The 19,150-nt window shown below is 40.1% G+C and overlaps 2 protein-coding genes across 2 annotated transcripts in view; both read left to right on the top strand.

The window, feature by feature from the left end:
• The window catches only part of LOC311072998 (E3 ubiquitin-protein ligase TRIM39-like), a 161,064-nt gene that overhangs the window by 10,059 nt on the left and 131,855 nt on the right, over nt 1-19,150 (top strand). The window lies entirely within an intron of this gene.
• LOC311073184 (E3 ubiquitin-protein ligase TRIM39-like) overlaps nt 1-19,150 on the top strand; it is a 44,469-nt gene that overhangs the window by 19,657 nt on the left and 5,662 nt on the right. Inside the window, exons 8-10 of the mRNA XM_084098664.1 lie at nt 4,575-4,670; nt 5,958-6,125; nt 17,391-17,538. Coding sequence (XP_083954790.1) covers nt 4,575-4,670; nt 5,958-6,125; nt 17,391-17,538 — 412 coding nt within the window. The remainder of the gene's footprint in view (nt 1-4,574; nt 4,671-5,957; nt 6,126-17,390; nt 17,539-19,150) is intronic.

Here is a 19,150-nt window from a genome sequence, read left to right as displayed (position 1 = left end):
GATGAGCGAGTTGGTGCTGATGTACTGCGAGTTGGTGGCCTTGAGCTGATAGTTCAGATGACAATTGCGTGATGGCTGCTGGATCGCTTAGTGGCGAAGTCTTCTGTAATGAGGAGTCACCGGATTGAGGATCCATCTGCAACTTTATTAATACAGAGTCGAAAACAGGTACAAGCAAGGTCGAGACAGGCAGCAAACATTCATAGAAGAAAGGACAGGCAAGAGGTCTGGGCAGGCAGCTGACAATCGTAATCCAAAAGACAGGCAAAAGGTCGAGGCGGGCGGCAAGGAATCCAACAACGAGAAACAGTCCAAGATCAAACACAGAAAATAATCCACAGTAGAAAACGCTCAGAAATGATCACCACAGCAAATCAAGACTTCGCAATGGTGGTGTGTGTGTTGACTGCTTAAATAATGTTTGTGAAATGAGTTGCAGGTGTGTGTGTAATCAGTCCCAGGTATGAGGGCCTATGGGATTTGTAGTCCGAATAGCAACAGTCAATATTCTGGTGAGAGCTCCCTCTGGTGACCTAGAGGAGGCGGAGAGGAAGCCTCTCCTGTAACAAATACTATGTTGATAATAATCCTGGAAAATTTACCTCAGAAGTGCTGGAAGTTTCTTTTCGAGGAGCAACAGACTCGGGTGAGGAATAGGTCAGTTCTATGCTTTGTTCTAATCGCAAGTGTCTGTACACGCAAAAAGACTGTTTAAATATGAATCGCGTTTCTGTGCGTGAATGAATGAATGCACAGATGCACGCTGTTATGTAGCTACAGCTGGCACAAATACTGTTTCAAAATGAATCGCGTTTCTGTGTGTGAATGAATGAAAAGCTTTTAGCAAACTCTATTGCTATACTAAGATGAGTAAAAATCGACTACAAAAATCGGATGGATGGATGGATGGATGGTGTTAAATATATATATATGTTTTGTCAAAAATAATCAACTAAGATGTTGTGTTTGTTCCAATAGGCGATATTCAAACTAATGAATCCTTAACTTTGAAATACGTATGATAAAATGTATTTTTACAAAGAAAGATTACACTGGAAATATTGTTAAAATTGTAATTGTTGTAATTGTATAACCTTTTTAATAAAATAGCTACAATATATACAAAGATAGATGTAAACAAAAACTTAAAAGGTCAATATAAACCTTCTCTTTAAATAATTTTTATTGTGTTTTATTAGTGACACATTTGGGTAGAGAATATATTCCAAAACTTTCTGAAAATACAGCATGAGAATTAATTGCACAATTACTAGAAATGTTTACCTTGGATATTATACAATTTGCATGCACAATTTGTGAAAAAAAAACAACAACAACAACTGTGTTTCCAACTGTGAACCAATTATATATATATGACTATGTATATAGTCCTTGCATTCCTTCCTGAAAGGCTCATTATGGGTGTGAACTTCTCAGGTGTGAACCACTTAATATGCATGATGGTGTTGGATTGTTGACGCCCATCCGAATATTGCCTTTCCAAACTAAAAGTGTTTCACAAAATTTAAATCAATGTATTGTGTTATGTGAATGATTAGGCAGGATGATTTTCACATCATTTTGAAGAAAAAACTGTAGGCGACGACATCCATTAGTCAAAAGTCTTATTGACACATATTTAGTATGTGTTTTGTGGCCTTATTTCAGAAACTTTAGTTTTTAGTTTTTTCAATAACCATGCATAAACATTATTCTCTCAAAAATGAAAACATGTACATACATGTTGCTCACATATTATGGTAGCCCTGTTTGTGCTAAATAGAGTGTAATTACACCTTTGCCATTAATATGTTTATAAGCAACTGAAAAAAGCACAAATGTCAGGGCATGTCAGAACATCTCAAGGACCCCAAAAACACCTCAGATCCCAGAGGGTTAATATACAGTGTGATTTGAGGATTACAGCAGTAGCTCTCCTGCCGGGTGAATGCCTTACATCCTGCCTTACACTCATCTTTCACAGTGCAGGCTGTGGAGCTTCCGGCTGCGGTTGCTAGTCCTTCCCATGGGGGACCATAACTTCCCATAACTGGTTTCTAGAGGCGGTGCATGGTGAACTTCAGCTTCTCACTCCGATCCCTTTCTTCCTGGAAGAGCACAAGGAGGTCACTAAGTTGTGGAAGGCACCTTTTTCTGCCAGAAACCGTTCCACTGCCTCCTCCGCCTGCTCGCACAGACACTGTGCAAGGTCAGGGAGGATGAGGAGAAGGTCTTGACGGTTGCGCCTTACTGGTCCACCCAGACCTGGTTCCCAGAACTCATGCTTCTCATGACATGCCCTCCCTGGCGGATCCTCCTGAGGAAGGCGCTGCTTTCTCAGGGATGGGGCACCAGCGTCCAGACCTCTGGAACCTTCAGGTGTGGTCTCTGGACAGGACGCGGAGGACTCAAGTGGCCTACCTCCAGCTGTAGTTTGCACTATCACTTCAGCTATAGACTCCTCTACAAGGTGCACTTATGCTTTGAAGTGGAGCTCCTTTGTTGATTGGTGTTCTTCTCGCAGGGAAGATGCCCTGCAAGACGGTTTGGACTGAAGGCTGACAGGATCGTCCATGTCTCCCATCCAAGGCCATTTAAGTTCCCGGCTGCACTCGCGGCCAAGGTTTACAGCGCCGCTGGACAGGCTGTCTCTGCCCTGCACGCTGTAGCCCTCCTGCAGGTATATGAGCTCAAAGCAATAAAAGAGATGCACAAGGGTAGTTTTGACCCAGAGTTGATGCAGGAGCTGTGGACAGCGGCGAAATTCACTGCATGGTCTCTTGGGCAGACGATGTCCATGCTAGTGGTCCATGAACGCCATCTCTGGCTGAAACTGGTTGAGGTGAAGAAAGTCGACAAAGTTCACTTTCTCAACTCCCCCATTTCCCAGGCCAGCCTCTTCGGCGATGCTGTTGAGAACTTTGCCCAGCAGTTCTCGACATTACAGAAGCAGACGAAGGCGATCAAATACATGCTGCCCCGGCGGGATGCTGCTACTGTCTGCGGTTCGAGGACACAATGCCTTCTCACGCATCTCCAGCCTCTCCTTCACGGGAACTGTGGAGACCCTGTCCTGGAAACGTGCCTACAGTTCCCACCACTCCTTTCAGAGACCAGGTGGTAGACTTGCAAGCACTGCCCCTGGAGGAGGCAGAGCCAGCCCTTGCATTGCTGTGTCCTGTGTCCTTTGTTTGATGCCCTTGCCTTTGTACATGGACCACACACAGAGTTTCAGAACCTTAGAACACCTCTTAGTCTGTAATGGAAACAGAATGGAAAGGCTGTCTTCAAACAGAGGTTGGCCCACTGGAAAGTGAATTGACAATGTCTTGACTTACCAATCCCAAGGCGATCCGTGCCTCCCTGGCGTGAGAGTTCACATAACTCAGAGTGTTGCCTCCTAGGTGTTGGTGCACGGAACCTCTCTGGCAGACATATGCAGAGCTGCAGACTGGACAACACCTAAATGGAGCCAGTTTCTTCCCGTGTGTTGGGTACAAATAGATTTGAGACAAACATTCCCCTCTGAGGACAGGCCTGGTGTAGTTCCTCCAGCATCCTCTGCAGTCAGATGCGGCGGAATTATCTGATGCCAGGTTTGGTTCTTGTCTGTATGCCCGGTTGGTCAGCCGCTGTACTAGACTAATTGCCTATATGTTGTGATTCCTCTCTTAGGGGATCCCATATGTGTATTCTTCCACAGTATGGCTTCCCTGTTGACGAGCCAGTGTCTTTCACTCAGCAGAGTCCACTCTGCCATCTCTGTAATGGTATTGACTCTCTGAACAATGTGGGATTCACCACAGAGATCTTCCATATGTAGCACTGCCCTAATGGTCAGTCTATATGTGTAACACTATGTGTTATCAAGTAGTCTCACTGTATAGGGTCAGAAGGAACACCGGTGATTGACATTCTCTGTGCAATGCCCTGTCCTTTCTTGCAGGGGGACTAAGCGGCTTACTCAGGGCAGCTCTTCAGTCGGATGTATGTAGAACATACCGTAACTGATTATTATTACTAATGTAACCCCCGTTCCCTTACGTCCTGTCACCACAACGCCTGTACCTCTGCTGAAACGGCTGGCCCCTCAGCAGAAAACTTAATGTGAGAGTTTGCACGCTGCCTTATATACCAGGGAGAAGCAGGGAGTGGCTTGCAATGCAAATCTCACTCACCATGGCTTGTTCTGTTACCACTCAAAGGTGACTGGGCTCTCAGGCGAGATTCCAATACATCAGTTCAGTCCAAGGTCACGTCTCCATTCTTTCCTTCAGGGAATGGGGGTTACATTAGTAACCTAAACCTTTTCTTTCCTGTGTCTTGACATGTTGAAGAACATGTGTCCCTTTTTTTAAACAGCTAAATCCAATAGTCTTTCATTACATCTGATAAAAGCTGTAAAAAAGCTGTATTTTGTTTCCCTCAAAACTGTCAGACATGTACTAAAAGATTCAAAACTATAATTTTGAATTCATTCGATCTTTAAATGGTTTGTAAAAATAATTAAGTCTGTCAGAAGATGGAAAGCTATATTCAGTGATAAATGTGTCTGTGTTTTTCTCTGTATGTAGAATCAGCTGGTTCAGACACAGATAGATGTTCATCAGATGATCCAGGACAGAATGAAGAAGATTCAAGAGATCCAGAACTCAGTAGAGCTGAGAAAGGTTTATGCTTCGATCAACCCGAGTTCATATCCTGACTCATGGTCATTTCCCCCTCTCCCATTTCACTTTCTGTTCACTCTCTAACTATCGTATCAAAAAATATAATTAAAAAAAATTATATGCATCATAATATTTGAATCTAATTAATTAAGTCGTTGAAATAAATTGTAAGTTCTGCCATCATCTAGTAACCCTCATATTGCTCCAAATGCGTGACCCCCCCCCCCCACCCCACACACACACACAAAAAAACAAAAAAAACAGTTCAGCGGAAATCCCGCCCTGCAGCTAATTTCATTGGTTAAAGTTACAGTGATGGGTAGGTTTAGATATCAGTGTTTGGTGTAGGCAATCAGTACAGTGATTGACATGGCCAATGAAATCTTTAGAATTTCTGCAGGGTGGGATTTCCGCTGAACTGGTTTGGGGGGAAAAATGTCGATGTCGGGAGACGTTACTTCTTGTTGACATTCGAATTGTTGTCAAACAAAATGGAGGCTGGCTAGACCCTCCCTCCTCCTCATCCCGTCTCCTCCCTCCCTGCATAGTTCTAGCTAATTACATCCTTGTGTTGGTTTGGCGAACATGAACGTCAGTTTAGAAAGAAAAGTGGATTTACCTGTTCTGCAAAAACAGAGCAACTGAATGTCGAATAGTAGCTAATCCCTTCTGCCGGCGGAGTTCTCGCCACCTTTCAAAGGTTTTCCCGATGTAAATTCGGGACTTCGCGCGTTCCTTATCCTCGTCCCTCTTCTTTGCAAGTTGTTCTGTTCATCGGAACGTCGTCTCTTTGGTCGTGTGTCGGCCATAATTCAAACTTCCCTCTTCATGCTTCTCTCTCCTCCACACCCACCTCATGTGCACGCGCACTAACCCCCCAAACCCCACCCTCCAACACTTCTTGTCGGTTATTGGCTGGAACACTGTTTGTTATGTTTCGTGGTGCGGGTTTTCACAGTTTGTTTTTGTTGCCGTTTGTGGAGCCTGTGGTGTCTAGAGAGACCGCGTTTTTTTACAGTGTGTTCAGGGGACAGGCAGCTAGTGGATAGTGAGGAGATGTTTGCTGTATGTGACAAAAAATGTTTGGGCCTAAAAAACGCGTTACATGACTTAGAGCACCTTTAATTAAAGATGATAGAATTTTCATTTTGGGGTGAACTGTCCCTTTAAATAATATGTATATTCGGAATAGATTAACAAATAGAACTGTTCTTATTCATCAGAGAAACACAGAGGAATAGAAATCCTCCTGTGTTAAGATCTTCACTGATCTGATTCTCTATTTAGATATGTGAGTCTGAGCTGCTGAAGCTGATGGAGGAACAGCAGAAAGCAGCAGAGAAACAGGCTGAAGATCTCATTAAAGAGCTGCATCAGGAAATCACTGAACTGAAGAGGAGAAACACTGAGCTGGAACAGCTCTCACACACTGACGATCATCTCCATCTCATACAGGTCTGTCAACATTTGTCTCAGTCAATATGTACAATATTACAGGACAGACAGTCTGTTCTGTAAGGTCCACCCAATTGACCCAACGACGGTGTCCAATGGTGTGGCTGAAGGTTTCTGTGTGTTCTGTCTTTTCAGTATGCAAAGTGATTTTATTTCAATTACACTTTTATCTGAGTCAATTTTATCTTGACATCGAATTCAGGTTGTAATACCAATGGATATTGGTCATTTATAATTTATCTAAATATTTGATTTGATTCTATTTAACCCCCTGGGGTTGGCGGTCACTCCAGAGAGACCAGCTCGCTTTTTTTTTTATCAGTGCTAAAGAGATAAGATTATGTATAAAAGTGTTATACATCATTCAAAACTGTTAAATGTCTTCTTTTATTTGTGTACACTCATAATAAAAACAAAATGTTGTGTTTTTCGTAAAGTAAAGAAAATAAACATGATGCGCGTGTAACGAATCTGGAAAGACACACTCACACGCGGGCTTCTTTGTGCTTGCCTTTATCTTTTTGAAAATAAAATGGCACAAATCACTTTGGCTGAAGATAAATTACTGCAGACATTCAAGACCACAGCAGCGACACTCGAATCTGCTGCCATACAGCCAAACTCATATGATTCATATTAAACATATAACAGTATACATGAAAACTGTAACAATAACCCTGTAATTAATAATACAGTGTACTCATACAGGACAATAATTTGTCTACAATAACAGGAAAACATAAATTGTTAACATTTATAACTAAATAAACACGAAAGCAACATACCTTTTTGAAAATAAAATGGCACAAATCACTTTGGCTGAAGATAAATTACTGCAGACATTCAAGACTAGAAAAATAGAAATTACACATTCACTCAACTCATAATTCAAATAATTGTCAGAATGTTAAGACAGAGACAATAACCGCTCGAAATGAACTCGTTCACACTCGTGTGACACGTGGAAATTCAATACATATTATAACAACCTCAACAATCGTGTTAAAGCATTAAATGGATTAAATATACGTTCAAATACATGTATGAAAGAAATTGCATCGAAAAGATTCACTTAAAACATATTATTATTACAATTAATTTGTTAATGAGTTAGAGCGTGAAAAATCATACATATCCATAGCAGCGACACTCGAATCTGCTGCAGTACGGCAAGAGAAGAGCGACAAAATACACTGTCTGCAGTACCATTAATAGCCACAGGAGGGGAGCCTTCGAACTCCAATGGATATAACTAAAAGCTTATTTTATGAAAATCACACATCAAAACTCTTTAAATTAAATACTCTTTTTAACCTCGTTACACGCGTTCTGCCGTCTCTCTCAATGTGAAGTTCATTCTGAAACGTGACAGAAAATGATCTGTAACTCATCGAATGCTTGCCACACTGACATGAGACATATGTCTTTACAAAGCTTCAAGTCTCTATTTTTAAATGATGTAAATTATATCAAAAACAAATATTCTCTGTAATTCGTATGAAAGCAACGACATGTACAGTTTCTCAAATGCGTCCTCATTAGCTCTAGTGTGATTACACCCACGCGCGCAAGAGGAATTGACATGCAAATAGTCCACGTGAAGGAACACAGACCTGTAAATGCCCCATCACCTCTAAAACAAAGGATTAGAGACTTCAGTACTTTTCATCGAGTTTGGAAGACACGTTGTGTTTGTGCTGTGCTGTTTACCTTGGATTTACCTCAGAAGAATTAGAAGAATGCGATTTGAAGATGAAAAAGATTTTTAAGGTAAGACATTTCCACTCATACTAGTAAGCATGTTATTGTTGCATAAACATGTATGACAGAAGGATGTTTTTATGTTCGATAATAAAACACAGCATGATGTAGGCTAAAAGAAGGCTAGTATGAGTGTTTACTCTAATATGGTGAATATTATAATATTTAGACCCGTGTTTACTGTTAAATACTGTGTTTGTGGATATCTGCTCAAACGTACAGTAGATATGAATAATGTGGTATAAATAATGTTTCATAGTTTGGAGCGGCTTGATCGCTTCAGTAAATGGTCTCTGCACACGCTGTGAATTTGAGTCACTCGCGCTGTGCGTTTGAAAAGCAAAAAGCGCCAAACATTAGGCTTCATGTTTTTACTCCAATCTCATTTCATAACGTCATAACGAATGGAAACATTTGAAGTAATATGATAATCCATATATTTTTCTCTAGTTACTGAAGTGTTCCTTTTTAACAATTTATAGGCCGCCTGCTATAGGCTATTGTTATTATTATTATTATTATTATTATTTTATGTAGCCCTACATGTATATGCCTACAAGGCACAACAAACCTAGTATTAATTACATACATATATGTATTGTAAATTTTAAATCGCAATTTTAACCAGAAATATCTAAAAATGTATTCCCAAAACTGTGCAGCCCTATAGTTTCTCTTGATATCAGTATGTTCACAGTTGGGTTTTTTTCTTTTTCTTTTTCTTTTTTTCACAGGGACCAGATGCCACTGATGAGTCCTGCTGACTTGTAAGTCTCTGTACATGAACATGGTAAAATTAAAAATCAAACACCTTGGAAATGAAAGGTACCGTATTTTCCGGACTATAAGTCGCTCTGGAGTATAAGTCGCATCAGTCAAAAAATGCGTCATGAAGAGGAAAAAAACATATATATGTCGCACTGGACTATAAGTCGCATTTATTTAGAAATTTATTTCACAAAATCCAAGACCAAGAACAGGCATTTAATCTGGAAAGGCAAGTTATTCAACTACACAGTAGCACACAGAATAACAGGCTGAATAGGTGTCTGGTGTGTTAACGTAACACATTAACAGTTATTCAGCTACGCAATAGCATAAAGAACATATACCTGGGAGGCTGAATAGGCTAAATTAACATAAGCCAGCGAGTCCAACAAGCAAGTTACCAGTAAACAAGTTCACTAAGCTCCTCCTCCGATCTCATTCCACATCACTGAATCCATTGAATTTTCTTCATCCGTGTCGCTTCTGAACAACTCCGCCAACTAGAGCGCCCTCTCGCGGCTGTAGACGGTAATGTTTTCTCTTGGTTCATCTCAGTCTGAATTAATTTTGATATATAAGTCGCAGGACCAGCCAAACTATGAAAAAAAGTGCGACTTACAGTCCGGAAAATACGGTACATACTATGTTTCAGTAATGGCAATAAAAGCGTAAGTGTAAGTTTTACCAGAAAGACTCCACTGCCACGTCATTAATTTATCATTTCGCACAGCCAATCACAGCTTGACATCAAATATAAAAAGACTGATCTTACCCTCCTATTTTGTTGCCTGTAGGTGTCGTAGCAAAGTTCAGGCAGGAAGCGCACCGCCAAGTCTTCTCCACCAGCTCTAGCCAAAAGTTCAAAGTCCTCTGCACCAACGCCTTCACCTTCGCCTAATCTCAGAACAGAAGGATCCAACGTGCAGCCTCTAAAAGCCGTCCAAGGTCTCACCGAAACGGTCAAAGGATTTGAAAGTAGGCTAGAAGTGTTTGAGTCCGCTTTTGCCACGAAAGCAGCCTGGATTACCCATGCCATTAGCGTCTTCAGACTTCTACTCTGCCTTCTCCATTTTTCCTGGCATGGCTGATCTGCCTGCGGGACCCTCCACGTCCGCCGCTCCGGCCTTCGTCCCATCCACGGATCGACCTTCATTCCTGAATGCTGCCACGTCAGCATCTACGCCACACTTCAATCTCTCCACGGCTACTCAAGCACAAAATTTTGGTAGGCGTTTCGTTCCTCCTGCTGCAGTCACTGTGTCTCCAAAAATGAGATCAGATATAATCCTAGGCAAGGATATTAATTTGGCTGCCTTACTGCTTCCATCGCCAGCAGTTGACTGTGGTGATGTGGTAGTTTTCCTGAAAACCTCTTATCCCAGACTGCAATGCAACTTGTCGTTTGGTGAATTCGTCATCGTGTTCGGGATCTACAGAGACATATTATGTCAAGCTTTCCCCGACCGTAGGGAGGAATTAGATCTCTACCTGGCTATGCTGGCAGATTTTAATCAGAGATACAGAGACACGCTGTTCTACGAATATAATAAATCTTTTTCGGCTAAATCCGCTTCTTTCACTACACTGTTTAATACTAGACTGGACTGGTCTGTTACTGACTCCGAACTTTTGGTTCGTCATTCCGGTGGTCAATGAGCTCTGGCTTGCAGCTCGAACGGGCACTCAGCCGCTTGCCCCAAAGGTCTCGCAACACGGGAGTCGGCTGCTGTCCACGGTGCTGATCATGCACACGCTCCATTTGACCTTCTGCAGAGACCCGCACCCGAAATCCGTCTGCCCACGACGCTTCAGACCAGCGTCCAGAGGAAGAGCAGCGCCTCAGAAAAAATTCTAAATGGTCACCCCTCTACTCCTATCAACATAGCTACACTCTCCAGCTACCTTTCCTCCTACCCTGATTCTTCTTTTGTCGACTACTTAATTACTGGGCTCTCTCAAGGATTTCGGGTCAGCGTTTGTTCACTCCTCTCCACTTCTTACTGTACGTAGCTAAAAATCTACAGTCTGATCTAGCCTCGATATAGCCAAGTCTCAAGTTAAATAAAGGTTATATAATCTGCCCTTTTAGTTCATCTCCTTTTTCCATGTATCGAAACAATTCCATTGGCATGCTCTATTTCGCAGTGACACTCACTTTCGGGTGTAGAAGCACATATATTTAATTGCTTATCTGAGGCCTTGTGTTGGATCCTGTTGAATGTCTGCAAGCTCCCTTTTGTTCTACATATACTTGATGATTTTATGATTTTTTACTAATAGATTTTCCCTCGCCGCAAAGCTCAGTACTCGACTCGCTTAAATTATTATTCATTGACTTAGACGTACCCCTTTCAATCGAGAAAACCATGGGTCCTTCTACTTCCCTTCAATTTCTCGATATCGTTCTCGATAAACGATAAACTTCTTCCTAACGATAAACTTCTCAGAATTACGTTGTTCCTGGAATCTTTTCTGGTAGCCCGCATAGTTTCAAAACGCGACATGCTCTCTCTACTCGGGCATCTCAATTTCGCCATGAGAATTATCCCTCAAGGTTGCTCCCTCATTTCTCGCCTGCCCATTCAGTCGATAGCCTGCATGACTCGATCCACTTAGATGATGGGTGCTGATCAGACCTCAGGTTTTGGTCACACCTGCTTAATAATTGGAACGGTATCTCTTTTTTTTATAACGATGATTCTGAATCCTCCGTCGCACTCAAGCTATTTACCGACGCAGCCCCTTCTAATGTTTTTTTTTTCAAGGACAATGGTTTGCCGAAAAATAGCCAGATGCATTTTATTCCTTTATTGCAAATTCTTCCTCAACTGCTCTTCATGAACTATACCCCATCATCGTAGCTAGCATTCTCTGGGGTACCGCTTGCTCACGTAAATGCATCGATATGTACTGCGACAACCAAGCTACAGTTGATATCATAAACAACATAAACAAAGGGTGTTAAAAATTATGTCTCTACTCCAACGCTTAACTTGGCAATCCGTCACACACAATTTCATCCTTAAAGCCATACATATCCCAGGACATTCTAACGTCATTGCTGATGCTCTTTCTCGCTCTCGTTTGCAGGCTTTCAGACGTCTTTGCCCAGCAGCAAACCACAATCCAACACCATGCCCGACCCTGGCCGAAATAATCTTAGATTAGGCTCTCAGTTTAATACCCTATTGAATTCTACCAGATTTTATATCACTCAAGGAGTCGCGCCATCAACTCTTAAATCATACAATTCTGCTTGGTCCCGGTGTACCATTTAAAAAAAAATAATTGTTTAGAATCCCCATATTGCACATTTTAATCTCGACAGTTTGTGCGTTCTTAGTTCATTGCTCTGATTCTCGTTACCTGAAGATCGCCACAATACGCAAATTGCTGGCTGGCATCCAATTTCACGCACGATTTAATAATCCTGACTTTCCAAGCCTTTTTTCTACGCCTACAATTCAGCTTTTACTCAAAGGCATAGAGAATTCTGCCTAAAAGACTCCAGACAAATGTCTCCATATTACACTAAGCCTTCTGCACAGACTAGTATCTTCCATACGTAATGGTCCGTTTTGTGAGTATGTTAACATCCTCCTAGAAGCAGTGTTTTTAAAATGCTTTCAAAACATTTTAATTCAGCTCGTGGCTTGTCTCTTTCCGATTTACGTCTTTCTCCCACTTTTTTCAATTTATTTATTGCATTTCGAAAGCAGATTCTTGTGGATCAGGTGTCAATATTTCTTTATCCAAAATCAATTATTCCTATTGCTCTTATACCTCTATGGTCAGATATCTCAAAGCATGACCTCACACTTCAATAAACTCCCCTTTATTTATACTACCGAACAGACTTCCAATGACAAAGCACTGGTTTAGAACTCATCTAGCTTCCGTCTTTATGCTCTGCGGTCTTTCTCCACATCTTTGGCCATTCCTTTTGTATCAGAGCCGCAACGACAGCAGCCGAATGCGGTGTTCCCAACTCCACTATCCAAATGCTCGGCAGATGGTCATCCACGGCATACAAGACCTACATCAGATCCGACACGCCTGTTCTATTAAATGCTCAACAAGCCCTCTCAACCCACAATCAAGGTAAATTTCTTCACTAGCTACTGACTGATGGTGGTTAAATACGATCCATACATCGATCCGTATGTCTGCTTTTCACGGTTAATCTGTTTTAGCTCTACACGCAGCCAATCATGGCTTTCTTTCTTAATTTTGTTCTGTTACCATCAACTCAGACCATAGCTAATTAATGAAGAGTAGCTTTGATGAATATACCATAATTAAAACGTTCCAAAGTTATTCGTAGCCCCTGCTTATAAAATGCCTATCACAGATTTCGCTTCTGCATCGCCTACACTAATTTCAAGCCTATCGCGGCTCCTGAAATACAGCTGTCACGATCACTATGTTATTGTTTCACGGCTAATCGTGGCCTAGTTCATTAATGCTATCGAAGCTTTCAACTTAATATCGATACATGAACTCAGCCTATCGAGGCATCACTATTGAAAGTAGCTTCCAAGATTGTACACTAAAGCCCAAATATTTCATGGCCAATCGCGGCCTTCGTTCATCAACGCCTATTGTAGCTTTCCTGCTCGTTACCATCCCAATGTCTTGATCTCGGCCTATTGTGGCTCCTCTGATATATATCTAAATTTCTATATACGTATCTTCATACCATGGATATATGCAGCTTAATAACATTCCAGCCTATCGAGGCTTCGTTCAAAATCTTCACCTTAACTTTTGTGGCCAGACGTGGTCTTAGGTCATCTCACGTTCTTGTAAATTTCGAAGCATGCTTAATATGTATTTTACAGTCTTAACTCAAACTGTCTCGTTGTTCTAGTCTCTTACATACTGCACCTTAGATACATAAGCCTTAATTTGTTAAAATTTTAACACAAGAAGTTGTCTAGATTGTCTTCCCTATTTTGCCTAATTCTCCTGCATGCTTTCCAGAGTCCTCATAGGTACGCTTGGAATACATCTCATATTCCTTATATTTGGGGGTAGACTCCGTCCCTGTCTCTATCATCAGACAGGACCTACCAGTTAACTTCCAAACCTGGACGGAGGATGGGACCTACGCCAAAGAACTTTGATACGGAGCTTGTTGAGGGTTTACTTTTTATTTTGTCTGTAAAATCATTTTACAAAATAAAATCCATTTCATACGAGAATCCTCCGAGTCTTTTTGGTATAACATAGGTGTGTGATTGTTCAAGTCTCTGTCTTTAGATCAGTGTGTTCAATAATGTGCTTTTTTGTCCTTTGTTGTGTATCTTTGGATTATGTTATGTTGTAAATAAATCCAAACAATCAAAAAGCCATTCTTTTTTAAATCTCCTCATTGTTTGTGCAAGTTTGCTCAGAATGATAGGGCCTGATAGCCCCTGATAGGGCCATTAGGGGAGGGTATTTGTCTTTCTCAGGTGTGAAACACATCAATATTCATGATGATTCACACCTCCTTGCATTTTAATATTAAATGTTAAAGCTTTCTTACACAAAACATGTCTCACAAATTTTAATATTTGCTGGTTCACCACTTTTGAATAAGAAACAATGTAAAGTCTATAAAACTTGTCAAAACTCTGCGAAACATAAGCATATGGGTGAGAACACTCGTTTAAACAACATACACACACATGGACATTTGACTGCACATCACTTTCTTTACATCATTGATACTTCTTTCAATCGTACTGCAACGGAACGGTCTACAGGACATAAATTAAGCCTTTAAATAAAAGGGTTATTGAGCTTTTTACACTGTCATATACAATAAAAGAGCCTGTAAAGCGACAGGAAATATAAAGACAAAAAACCTGCCTAGTGCCAACCTTACACAACACTGACGGTGGAGTTGTGCTCAGGAGTAAAGCGGACGAATTCTTTGTGTCACAATATGACGTCACACTCTGCGTGTATTTAAAAAATATTAGGGCTGTGACATTAACGCGTTAATTTCGATTAATTAATCTGAGAAAAAATAACACGTTAAAAAAATTACGCAGATTAATCCATTCCGTATTGACCTTTGAACCTGGAGCCATTCTAGCCACCATTCGACTGTAAAATGAAAATCGTGACGTTTCACCGTTGATGTCGTGACGTTGTTTCATTGTTGATTTCGTGATGTTGTTTCACCGTCTCTTCTTTCAATATGGGTGAATAAAGACTGTATGTCGACGTTGAACCAATGTTGAATTATGCTTCGGTTTTGCAAATTGAATCAACGTTGATATCGTGACGTTGTTTCACCGTCTTACCTTTCATCATGGGATAATGAGTCATGACAATGCTGACTGAATTTGTGATTAACTGTACACTAAAATATTGTTAACTGTCAAATTACTTGCAGCAATGGCTTAATTAAACACATTTAATAAAAATATAACACATGCTCAAGATTGTAAAACAAGTTTTATTCTGAAAAAACAAAAGTCTAAAAATACTTTCTAAAACAGATGAAAAACATCTCAAACTTTAAATTGCAGCATTTTCGAAGTAATGTTAAAAACCTGTAAAGCAAGTGTAAATAATGTTTATAATTTAATGTTTAATATTAAATGTATAATTTAATAATGTTCAATAATTTAATAATGTTCAATTGTATTGTATTGATTATTTGCTAGGCACAATTATTTCAATGCATTTACAACCAGCACCCCTGGCTGTATGTGTTTGTATTGTCCGTATCTCCGGAGATCAAAGTATCTTTGTATTGGTTTCATTCCTGTATGTTTGTTTCTTGTGCTTCAGTTTAGTTTAGTCTTACGGGCTGTTTACACGACACCATTTTCAACTAAAAACGTACAACTTTTTATGCATTTGGCCATTTGTTTTCATGATAACAGCGTTTTGAAAACGCGTCTCTGTGCAAAAAACAAAAACTTGAATCTCTGAAGACGATCACGTCATGCACATATGTATTACGTGTTCAATCTATAGTGTTTCATCACCATCTAATGGCCCGGCAGCAGAATACCAGGTTTTTTATTCGTTTTCACGTATTTGTATGAAAACTCAAAGGAAGAACTTCTCACAATATGACGTCACACTCTGCGTGTATTTAAAAAATATTAGGGCTGTGACATTAACGCGTTAATTTCGATTAATTAATCTGAGAAAAAATAACACGTTAAAAAAATTACGCAGATTAATCCATTCCGTATTGACCTTTGAACCTGGAGCCATTCTAGCCACCATTCGACTGTAAAATGAAAATCGTGACGTTTCACCGTTGATGTCGTGACGTTGTTTCATTGTTGATTTCGTGACGTTGTTTCACCGTCTCTTCTTTCAATATGGGTTAATAAAGACTGTATGTCGACGTTGAACCAATGTTGAATTATGCTTTGGTTTTGCAAATTGAATCAACGTTGATATCGTGACGTTGTTTCACCGTCTTACCTTTCATCATGGGATAATGAGTCATGACAATGCTGACTGAATTTGTGATTAACTGTACACTAAAATATTGTTAACTGTCAAATTACTTGCAGCAATGGCTTAATTAAACACATTTAATAAAAATATAACACATGCTCAAGATTGTAAAACAAGTTTTATTCTGAAAAAACAAAAGTCTAAAAATACTTTCTAAAACAGATGAAAAACATCTCAAACTTTAAATTGCAGCATTTTCGAAGTAATGTTAAAAACCTGTAAAGCAAGTGTAAATAATGTTTATAATTTAATGTTTAATATTAAATGTATAATTTAATAATGTTCAATAATTTAATAATGTTCAATTGTATTGTATTGATTATTTGCTAGGCACAATTATTTCAATGCATTTACAACCAGCACCCCTGGCTGTATGTGTTTGTATTGTCCGTATCTCCGGAGATCAAAGTATCTTTGTATTGGTTTCATTCCTGTATGTTTGTTTCTTGTGCTTCAGTTTAGTTTAGTCTTACGGGCTGTTTACACGACACCATTTTCAACTAAAAACGTACAACTTTTTATGCATTTGGCCATTTGTTTTCATGATAACAGCGTTTTGAAAACGCGTCTCTGTGCAAAAAACAAAAACTTGAATCTCTGAAGACGATCACGTCATGCACATATGTATTACGTGTTCAATCTATAGTGTTTCATCACCATCTAATGGCCCGGCAGCAGAATACCAGGTTTTTTATTCGTTTTCACGTATTTGTATGAAAACTCAAAGGAAGAACTTCTCAGTTTTAATCATTTCATTGTCGTGTAAACGTACCTTTAATTGCATCCTAGTTAGTCTCATTGGTTACTTATTACATTCAGCTGTCTGTCATTAAGTTTCCCTGTGTATTTATACTCCCACATCCATACAGTTTTATTCCTGTCTTTATTCTGAAGGTTTTTACTGAGGGGTTTGTTTGTATATCATTCCCCTGATTTATACAACATTTTATTCCTAAAAACATGGTGAAAAATCTTTTTTTTTTTTTGTCTGTTGACAGTATTTTCTGATTTATGGAGTGATAAAAAGAGAAATCCCCTCAGTAAAAACCTTTAATTCATTTGCATATTTAAATAGAAAGGTTTTAATACAGAATATATTAGCAATTTTTAAAGTGATCAATCAACTAGAGGACGTACGGTGATATCCATCCATATCCATACAGAGGTTTTACCTCAACTGTGTTAGAAAGCTCCTGTGTAAAACATGAACCGCTTTAATAATAATGATCATATTTAACAGTCTTCTCTCTCCTGCTGTAGATGAGCTCATCCCTGAACACTCGTCCACACACCAAGAAGTGGACTGAGATCAGGATTGAATCTGTTGTGAATGTGAACTCTCTGAAAAGAGCTCTGACTGAACTGAAGAAAACTCATGAGACACTGAATGAAAAACCCATGCAAACTGGTATGTGAATATCAAATACAGTCAGGGCCTGAAATTAACACCCGACCACACGCCAAATGCGGGTGAATTCTGCAATTGGCGGGTAACACTGTCAATCTATCTGCCACATTGGCAGGTAGCCAATGAGAATCGATAGCCTGACTTCGTCATACTCATATTCTGGTCAGAATGTGAGTCTGATACTGCTCCATAGAGATTTGATTATGGGGCGTGTCTCAACCGAACCAGGAAAAAAAACCCTCTGCACTCAATTGGATAGATCTACAACCAATCAGAGCAACGGAGTAAATGACGCATATTCTTCATTCATATTTTCAACCAATAAAATGTCGCGGTTCTCTGTTCCTCTTTTAAAATGAATGCGCTGTGGATATCTTCTATAACAGACGCGATGGCGGAATCTACACATGATGTTTCATAAACAAAGTTCGGGAGGAGCACGTACAAATAATCAATCCAATACTTGTCATCAAACAATACCATGTCTAACGTTACCCTATATCAGCAAGAGGAAGCATATTCACTCTGTCAACTTACCTAACACTCCTTGACAGTTTTTCAGCATCCCTCCACCACCCTGAATCCTCACTCTTGTCTTGTTCTCTCACAACCAGGAACACGGGGGGAGTATGGCTACCGAGCCCACAGCCCTCTCCTCAGACAGCACGTCATATACGCATAATTATTCTATCTGACTTATTTGTGTGAACTCGTGAAATCTCATATACGCATTTATTCTATCTGACTTATTTGTAAGTGTGAACTCGTGAAATCTCAATTCTCCAGCTGCAGTCGTCTTTGTTGTAAACTAATTCAAATCAAGCGCTCTTTGGTGACGTGGGTGATTACGTAACCGCAGATCATCTGTCCATCATCGATTAAAGCCCGCCCTGGCAATTTGATTGGCTCGGCCTTTTGGGAGCCGAGCATAATTACTCCTCAACGGATCGATTCCAGACCGAACTTCCCGACCAAAAAATGTTGTGGGCGGGGTTCGGGCTGGCACCCAGGCTAGAGAATCGACCCTTCGCGGGGAGTTTGATTGACAGGCGATCTGGCCAATCATAATCCACCGAATCCGCCTTTTTTGTCCGGCAAAGCAGTCAGGAGAGTTCAACGTTGGAGGATTTGAACTTGAAAAAACGGAGTGTAGAGTAGACCTAGGCTACTGACATCTTTCCGCAGTTAAAACTACATTCCTTCTTATGTTCATTCATGTTTATTTGATGCTATAAATTAACTAGAAGGAAGAGATGATCGGTTCACGAGCAGCTTTAACTGAGGCACCACAGCGATCTGTCAAGACACATTACAGAGCCACAAGACGGTATTGTCTAAATTTCTTTAAAAATGACCAAATTTTAACGTTGAGACTTTGTTTAATATCTAAAGTAACCACTGTCTTGTCTGTCAGCATGTTGTCAGTGTCTCTGCTGCTCGATGTGTTTTTCATTGCGTGAGATCATGGTTTGGCGTGATCGCGGTGTAGCTTGTCGGACATAGCAACAGTAACTAAAGGGAAGGTTTTTTTTTTTTTGCAACTGTTGTTCTTTGACATTTAAACGAAGTCAGCCATTTCGTTGGATTTTAGCTAAAAAATGTGGCGGCACAT

Source organism: Abramis brama (assembly GCF_963993115.1).
Source record: "Abramis brama genome assembly, chromosome: 22".
In the NCBI taxonomy this organism is placed as follows: domain Eukaryota; kingdom Metazoa; phylum Chordata; class Actinopteri; order Cypriniformes; family Leuciscidae; genus Abramis; species Abramis brama.
Note: the sequence above shows the minus strand (reverse complement) of the source record. Positions and strands in the feature narration are given on the sequence as shown.